Consider the following 9939-nt stretch of genomic DNA (forward strand, 5'->3'; position numbering starts at 1 on the left):
CTCATACTTACAGTGAGCGTCACCTTAGCTCTGAGAGTAATGCTAAGGTGGTGCAGAGGCAAGGCTGGATAGACTATATGTGTGTATGTGTACACATGTATATGCATAAACACATTCAGTGGAATCATACAAACATCACTTAATATTTAACCATTTTTAACTCACAAAAATGGTAATGCCATATGGTTCAACCATATGACTTGGCCTAGGGCTGTCCCTACATAAATCCATTACAAGAGCTCACAGCTTAGCTCAAAGACATAAACTTATAAGCAGACTCACAAATGCTCTTATATATACATCCTACGTGTTCCCATAAGTGTAAATGATCACTTGCGTATTTTACATCTGATTACATGTATGTACGAGTTTATAAACACAGGAAATGACAAACTCATTCACAAATGTCCTTACATACCAATACCCCCGATACACACACAAACTGACAACTGACAGACGTACAAGATGCAAATCTACAAGTGCTTCCTCACACTCATTCATCATAACCAACACCTTGCGAGACACAGACTTCCACACGTAACACTTACGTACATGCATTTGTATCCAGAATCCTCAAACTTAACACAGCTAAACACATGTGCACCCTCAGGAGAAAATTTCACCCACCCACTTCTAACTTTCTCTTTGTAGACCTAGAACGTCAGAAAATAAGGTGAGGTGACTATGTTTAAAATAAGAATTAATAAGCTCTGAGCAAGGAGCTGAAGAACTCTGCTGAAAGTAACGTGTTTCTGCGTCAAGGCTGCGCTCTTCAACATTCACTGCTGTGATTCAAAGGCCTGTTCAGGCGTTTGCCCTCCGTGAGGTTCCACTTCAGAGCTCAGGTTACCATACTAGTGACCTCTAGGTAGTGACGTCTTAGTTTGTCTCATCCAGAGAAGGCCTTTTCTACGGTCTCTGCCAGGCCAACTTTCCCACGGGGCCGAGTAAAACGTAACGGAGAGGACGGGCTGGGGCTAGTTATGGGGTGGATTCCCTGTAAGTTATGACCAGCAATTGTTGTCACAGTTGTCACTGGGGGATATTTGCATTAGCAGGGAACTGGCTGAGGCTTGAGTTCGGGATCTGAAAGTACAGGGGGGAGAAGATGCCTGCTGAGTGTCTGTTCCTTTGTCACACGTGCTGCTTCTCTAGGCTCCAATCCCTTCTTTGATTCCCCACCATACATTCTCTGTCTGGTCTCCATGGACACCAACATCTATCACAGGAACAGCACAAGAAACTCTGAGCGCAGGAAATCATCAGGCCCAGTCTGTTTTTCTAGTGCTTAGGCCCTGGTCAACACTAGGTAGGAATGTTTTTTGTAAATTTTTTTGTGTGTGGCACACTACAGAAAAGTGCACAAATTATTAGTGTGCAGTCCAATGAATTTTCACAACGTGAACACACCTATGTAACCACCACCCAGATCACAACATAGAACATGACCAGAAACCCTCTTTACACCCTTTTCATCCACTACACCAAAGATAACCAGAATCATGACTAACACCACCGATGAGTTTGATCTGTTTCTGAATTTAAAAAAAAATTGGAATCACTCAGGACATATTCTTTTGTGTCTAGCTTCTTTAATTCAACATTACGTTGATGAGATTCATAGCAGTAGTATAGTACTATAGAGCAATAATATAGTATTCTATTGCGAGGATATACCACAATTTATCCATTCTGCCACTCTGGACAAATGAATTTTTTCCAGTTTTTGACTGTTACTAATAGTACTGCTACAAATATTCTTGTGTAAGGTGTATATATCTGATAAAGGATATATACCTAGAATACATAAAGCAGTCTTACAAATCGATAAAAAACATAAACAACTCAATGAAACATTGGGCAAGATAATTTAACAGGCACTTCATATAGGAGGAAATGGCCTATAAACATATGGAAAGGCGCCCAATCTCATTACTCATCAGGGATAGGCAAATTAAAACTACTAGTAGATACTACTACAAACCTATGAGGAAAGCTAAAATTAAAAGACTGACAAAATTGAGGGCCAATGAGAATTTGGAACAATTGGAACTCTCATTCACTGTTTGTGGGAATGCAAATTGATAAAGCCACTTTGGAAAACTGTTTGGCAGAACCGACCAAAGCTGAAACCTGTAGAAAAACCCTATAGAAATGTGAACGTAAAGAATTTTGATGTACTTTGCAAAATGTTAAAATTGCATTAAGCTGCTAACATGCATGACTAATCAGCAGCAGACTGGTCTCGTTTTTTCAGTTGTCCCTCATAATCAGCATACTTCCTACTTTTTTTACGGTTATCCACGACTTTTGTCACTATCTCTGCTATCCCTTTACCCTAACTGTTAAAGAGAGCTGGGTAAAAAAGGGAGCCCTACAGGACTAGAGAGTCCCTTCCTTCTGTAATTCTGTTTCTTGTCATTTCCTTCCCTTCTCTTTCCTTTCTTTCATAAACATGTTATTAGATAATTGGGTACAAATTACTACACTTGGATGTATAGGTGGAAACATTGGTTTGTGCCAAAATCTCTCCTCCCTGAGTAACCAGACCAGTATGATTGGAGCACCTGGAGCTCAGGGAAAAAGCTTCTTAGGTAGAGGGGAACTAAGTACAAAGGCCATCAGGTTCAAATGAACTTGGCATCTAAAGAATAGGAGACAGATGGCATTTGAGCTCTTTCAGTACCCCAGAATTGGCACCTTGCTCTGAGTTCAAATTCCTTAGTGGGGTTAATGGCAATTTTCTACTTGTATATATTACTGAGTATTACTTGCTACAAATTCCTCATTGCTGCACTCCACCCTTGTTGGCATCCTTGTTTCATTTCCCTTGGCACTTTCAAGATGGCTCAATCCCATGGCTGGCAAGTTGGTGCTAGCTGTCATATGGGAGCTCAGCTGTGGCTGTGGATGGGGGTGGGGGCCTCAGTTCCTTTCTGTGTGGGTCTCTGCACGAACTGCTTGGGACTGCTTCACAGTGGATGTCTGGATTCCAAAAGTGAGCATTCCAAGAGAATTAGAAGGAAATTGTGTTGCCTTTTATTACCTAGTTTTGAAAGTGTCATAATATCACTTACACCAGTCACAAGGAAGAGGGAACATAGATACCCCACACACATACCTCTCATGGGGAGGAGTGTCCGTCCTATTATAAGAACATTATATGGGAAACTTGAAGACATTATGCTAAGTGAAATAAGCCAGTCACAAAAGGACAAATACTGTGTGATTCCACTCACAGGAGGTGCCTAGAGCAGTCAGGTGCCTAGAAGTAGAATGGTGGTTGCCAGGGGCTAGGAGTAGGGGAGATGGGGAATTAGTGCTTAATGGGTACAGAGGTTCAGTTTGGGAAGATGAAACAAGTTCTGAAGATGGACGGTGGTGATGATTGTACAACAAAGTGAATGTCCTTAATGCCACTGAACTGTACACTTAAAATTGTTAAAATGGTAAATTTTATGTGATATATTTTAATTTTACCATAATAACAAATAAATACCATGTAGGATGGGAGATATTGTTGCAGCCATTTTTGGAAAATACAAACTGCCAAACAGTCTTTGGGATGGGAGGAAGACGAGTACATAGAGGTTTACAGGGGAGCCTAATAGTCACATCTTCTGACACAGTACAGTACACGCTTAGAACGAAAATCCCGTGCACTGATATGTGAGACAGAAAGGGCTCATCAGTCCTCATGTCCTAAGGTCCTTGTATTGCTCAGGAGAAACTCATCTCATGCCCGTCACTTCTCCAAGTTTTTCAGTCCCCTCTGCCATCGGCCTGACTTTTATTACTCCTCGAAATCCCCAGGTAGTCGTATTGCATTTTTTCCAGAGTTTATAGTTATCAGTGGGAGAACTGGTCTGTAGGGAATTCTGCCCATCATAGTGTGCCCATGCTTTTGTGGGTATGCTTGTAATTAAGAGCTTTACCTTCTAAAGATACATAATAAGATAAGTAATGTTATAGATATTTGCCTCAAAATAATCTGGGTCAAGGGGAGGGTGTAGCTGAAACAAGATTGTACATAAGCTGGGAAACGGATACCTGGAGTGCTGACTACATTGTTCTCCCAATTATTGCAAATGTATGAATTATGTCACTTAAATTAGTCCAGAGCATAGAAAATGAAACAAAACTTCCACATTTTTTTTTATGAAGCAAGTATAACATTAATAGTTAAGCCAGGTAAAGGTAGCACAATTTACTTAATGTGTAATTGCATTACTTAAGAATATTACTTAATTCTAATACTACTTAAGAACATTGATGCAAAAATTCTCACAACGTTACCTTACAGATTTTGGCAATACCGGATATAACAAAACTAAATAAATACCCATTTACTTTTGACCCAGTAATTCCACTTTTTAAGAAATTTACCCACAGCAATCTGAAAATACATAAATGCCCTTAAATATAGTGATTGAAAAAAGCATGGCATATCCACACAATGGAGTACTCACTATGTAACTATAAAAGAATGAGTATGAAACAAACAAACAAACAAACAAGAATGAGTATGATCTTTGTGACCTAATAGTTGGTACTTTGTGGGATATACTGTCACGTGAAAAAAAGCAAAGTTCAAAAGGACAGACGCATACATATAGTAACCTTTCGTGTAAGAAAGAGAAATAAGAAAATACACACATAACTGCCTACTTTTTATAAAAAGAAACACAAGAAGGAATAAACTGGGGTATAATGTGATTGGCTGCCCAGAGAAGGTGGGTGAGGAAAGATGAAGAGAGTAGTAGGATAGAGGGTGGAAGTGACACTTTTCCGAGTATGCCGATTTGCATCATTTTGCCTTTTGAAACTACAGTAATGTTTTACATATTCAAAAAAATTAATAAAGTCAACTAATAAAGGGGGAAAACTGAAATAAAGTATAAACAGGAATAAATGAACTTAATTGTATTTCAGATGAAAACCATAAACACACCAGAGGGGAATAAAGGAGTAACCCAATTAACTTTTAAACATAATTTTTATACTATATGAAACTGTATGACAAAATACATGTGTCAGTTTAAGAAAAAAATAGCTGTAAACAAATAGTGAACTCTAATACAAAGTGTTTCTGTGTTTTGAAATCGTATGGGTCAGCAATTCTGAAACTACTTCTTGTGTATTGTAGGATTGATCAAATGAGTAAATACACTGAGGATAATGCGAGCCAGTTTCTCACTGTTGAAGAGAGGAGCTATGAATGTGGAAAGGCAGAAGACGAGAATGAGCCCTGTTGTACTAAAATGAATTGGGACATCAGTATGAACTGTTTTAATACATGGATTTAGGGGCATGTATGTATATAAATTTATTTTTTGGGGGCTCAGTCAACTAAAAGGGCCCAAAGCAGACACCCTAGTATCAATGAGCACATGTAGCGCCCAGAGCTTGGTTTCTAAATACCATTCTCCACTAAAGGACTTAGGGAACCAGGGCTTGTGCCAGAAAGCAAGGAAGTGATCGAAAAATGGTGGAGACATATCAAAAAGCCATAAGAATCAGCTTGAGCATCAAAATAAATAATAGTAATAACACCATATTCATAGATTAAAATAAGGATATATGAGTCCACACTAATATAAATTAATAAGTGAATAAATGAGAAAGGAAAGCTCTCCCTTCAGGTAGAATACCAAGTAATAAATGTAGGAGGGATAATGGAGTTAGAAAATCACCATTTTGCATCCATCAAGGTAATGATTTCTTTAGCCATGAATCATCATTGGATTCTGAAAATTTGTGAGTGAAAGTTCAGTGAAGAAAGAATATCTAAGTAATCTCAAAGAATCCTCTTACAAATTACCTATTACAAAGAAAAACAATCACTTTACTGTGGATTAATCTAGTGAACACTACTTACACCTTAACCAACTAAAGTTAACATCATTAACAGATGGAACAAAGCGACATCACTAACCTTCTGATAATGATGCCCTTGAAAGGATATTATGTCTTCTCTGTGATATTCCAGCCAACTATAACTGAATCTAATCACAAGAATGTGCCAAACATAAAACGAGGAATATTCTAAAAATAACTGTCATGTTGGAAGATAAAGAAAAGCCGAGGAACCATACCAGATAAAAGAAGACTGAAGATCTATGACAACTAAGTGATACTAGATTAGACTCTAGACCAGGGGGTGAGGAATGATAGGGTGGGGAACATAGTTTAAAAAGATGTTATTGGGACCAATGGTGAAATTTCAACATGAACTGTGAGTTAGATCAAATTTTCCCAAATATTCTTGGTTCAAGGCACCCTCAGTTGCTCAATAATTTTTTTCATGGTGTCCCTTGGCCACAAGAAATATCTAGGTCCAAACAACTTATTAAGTGTTTATGCCCCAACAATGTAGTTGCTATTTGAAAAAATAATACACATAAATTGAAAGAAAAATATTTTTTATTTCATTCTTAACCACAATTACTTACTAATGGGATTTGTGCACCTGTTGGGCACTGCACAACTTCTCAAACCTTGGAATCAGATTGGACAAGACCACTCTCATTTACTGTTCGGCATTGATTTTTCCACTGTACTGACTTTTTAATCACAGCCATGAAAACCAAAAAAATAAAAAAAACCAGCTTCCCAAATAAATGACATATTCAGGGATATGGCGCCATCTACTGTTGAAATTGTAAACAACCTCTAGCAAATAGTTTTGCATAGTCTCAGATTTCATTTTGTTTGCCTTGAGAATTTAGAATGTAAACTATCCCATAGAAATCCCCCTGTGAACTCACTGGGGGCTGTGGGTCACCTCAGTGCAGTCTGAGAACCACAGGATTAGATAATAGTTCTGTATCAATGTTACACTTGCTGATTTTGATAAATATACAGCTGCTGTGTCAGAGAAAGTCCTTGTTCTTAGGAAATATACACTGAAGTATTTATGGATAAAGAAACACATCTGTTAATTACTGACAAATGATTCAGAAAACACATGTCTATATATAGATAGCAAGTACAACTGATATAGTAAAAGAGGCAAAATGTTAACAATTGATGCATCTGGATAAAGGGTATATAAGATTTATATTCCTACTATTCTTCAAACTTTTCTGAGTGAAATTATTTCAAAATAAAGATTTCTAAAAGATACAACACACACTATATTTTAAGGTGCATAAACATATGTACTAAAACAATTTGTAAATGCCTGGAAATTAAAAGCACCAATTCAGATAGTTGTAACCTTTTTTAGAGAGGGAGCAGGGATGTATTGGGGAAGAGTACACACAGTATCAGCGATGTTTTTTATTTCCTTAGCTATGTGGTGGATACACAGGTATTCATTAAATTATTCTTTATACCTTTAAGTATGTCCAACATATTTCCTAATTTACTTTTAAAATATAGGTTTAGGATGTGTAGAATCTTTTTAATTACATAAAAAAATTTTTTTAAATGAGTAAATGAAAGCATATGGTTGCTATTTATTGGGGGGTTACCATGTAGTTCATGGGCATTATCTCCTGCCAACATAAATTATAACAGAGCTGACTCCAGAACTCATGCTGCTAACCCATATATGAAGTGTGATAAAAAAATATGGTGAATGTTAAAATTTAAAAAAATTATTACAGTAAAACACACACTGCCATCAATTCCCCTCAGAATACATCTCCTCGCTTCGAGCACACTTATCCCATCCTTCTTACCACTTTCTGAAGCCGTTCTGGAAGTCCTCTTTAGTTGTGAGTGTCTTTAGTTGCACTATCGTGGCTGCCTCAATGTCCTGAATCGATTCAAAACGTCTACCTTTCATGGTCATTTTGACTTTGGGGAAGAACAAGAAGTTGTATGGTGCCAGATCTGGTGAATAAGGTGGATAAGGATGCACTGTAATTTTTTTTGATTAGTTTCAGGTGCACAAAACAATGTAATAGTTAGACATTTATCATTTATATCCCTCACACAGTGACCCCCCCCCCACATCCACTATCCCTCTGACATCGCACACAGCCATTACATTTCCACTGTCTACATTCCTAATGCTGTACTCCACTTCTTGTAACTATATACATAATATATAAACGTGTAGTTGACATTTGTTATTGTTCAGCTTCAGCTTCAGGTGTACAGTGCAGTGATCAGGCATCTACGTCATCCCTGAGGTGGTCTCCCTAATGAGACAAGTGTCCATCGGATACCCTACAAAATCTTTACAACATTATTGATTACCTTCCCCAAATTGACTTTCGTAACCCCGTGGCAATCTTGTGGTTACTGACTGTGCTTTTGTAATGTTTTTATTTGACAGAAATTGCCATACCAGAAAAGATGTCTGACTCGGAGCGTTGTCACGATGGAGGATGAAGTAAAGACACTCACGAAAGAGGACTTCCAGAACTGCTTCAGAAAGTGGCAAGAACAATGGGATAAGTGTGTTTGAAATGAGGGGAATTAATGGCAATGTTTCATTTACTGTAATACATTTTTTAATGTAAACATTTACTGTATTTTTCAATCACACCTCATATCAGACCTTCCAGCTCCACACCATACACATCTAATTCATGCTTCTCCTTCTTCTTTCTATATTAAAGACTGAAAAAGAAGGCTACTTTCTTGCTTTTTCAATTCCAAACTAATGTAACACACCCAGAAGAAAATATGGCTACACATATTCAAACCATAAAAACATCAGTATGAAAAAATGGTAATAAATTTTAACCTTCAGCATGTTTTACTGCCCTTATGCTCAAGAGTATCATCTTAATCAGTCTTTAATATTTGAAGACTTGATGTTTTGCAATTATCCAACCACAATACCAGTTCTATTACAGCGTCAAAAGTGAGCTATCAAAGAAACAGATGTTTATTGATTTTACTAAATCATATTGAGAGATCAGCACCTGGAGAATCAGTATAAATCCAAATCTTTTAAGCTTTAAACTATCAAAATTCTAACCATGACTTATATTTCATGTTTGTAAAGAATTTTAGAAACTTTACTGAACTAAGTTATATTACTTGTTGATTATGAAAATAATCCAGAATAAGCCTTTTTCTTAAAAAGTATTTGTTTTAAAATTAAAGTTTAAAGTTGAAGTATTTGGGAAAAAATCTACCTTAAAATAACTAGTATGAAATTTTGAACCTTTGTTCACTGTCTTCCTGCAATGTATTTAAGATGTTTAAAGCCATGTGAGGACAACATGCAATGCTACCTTTGCCCTTGTAATTTACTAAGAAATTGGCAGCCATTCTTTTTCAGGGCAGTAAATAATCACTTGACAAGTTGCATTTATTTTATAACTGATGATATTGATTCAAAAAATTACAGTTCCTCCGACTGATATTTATTCCAGCAGAGGCTTGTCTTATCCTTTGGAATGAGAGAATATATGAGTGGTTATGTTAGAATTCATTATTATTCTACTCATATTGTCAGCTAAAAGAAAGGTGAGAACAGAAGGTGGGGTTAAATATGGCTGTGAGTAGCAGGGAGAGGAAAATGAAGGAGCTTATAGATACAATCACATACATACCTTGATAGAGCTGGAAGAGTGTAAGAAAAGCCTGGTCTGAGCTTTCCGCCTACAGATTAGAACTATGTAATAGAGGAGCAAAGACTAAATTTAAACCCATCTTGACTCCAAATGGAAACCTATTTTTTTAAATGAGGAGATTCAGATCTTGTTTAAGGCCTGTTGACCCCCAGAAGGAATGTACCTGCCAGAAAGGACTCCTCGTGGTTAACTGGGCCCGAATTCATAATCCAGAGCCTGGCAGTCATTGTTTACAGAGGCCTCTCATGCACCCTGCATACCAGGGGAAAACTGAAGAGTGAGCTGCCAAGTCTCCCGTACTACATTCTTGCCTGAACAGAACCTTATAAAGGAATTCTTGGAATTGTATTTTGACCAATGGGAGAGACCTGCCCTGTCCAATTGGAGTTGAACAGCTATA

General features: G+C 37.3%; 1 protein-coding gene across 1 annotated transcript in view; it reads right to left on the reverse strand.

The window, feature by feature from the left end:
• The window catches only part of EFR3B (EFR3 homolog B), a 117264-nt gene extending 107458 nt beyond the window's left edge, over nucleotides 1-9806 (reverse strand). The window contains exon 1 of the mRNA XM_019712762.3: nucleotides 9703-9806. Coding sequence (XP_019568321.1) covers nucleotides 9703-9766 — 64 coding nt within the window. The 5' untranslated portion in view covers nucleotides 9767-9806. The remainder of the gene's footprint in view (nucleotides 1-9702) is intronic.
• Between the last annotated feature and the right edge of the window lie 133 nt (nucleotides 9807-9939).

Source organism: Rhinolophus sinicus, chromosome 2 (genome assembly GCF_057876585.1).
Source record: "Rhinolophus sinicus isolate RSI-liver-muscle chromosome 2, RSI-T2T, whole genome shotgun sequence".
Classification (NCBI taxonomy): Eukaryota; Metazoa; Chordata; class Mammalia; order Chiroptera; family Rhinolophidae; genus Rhinolophus; species Rhinolophus sinicus.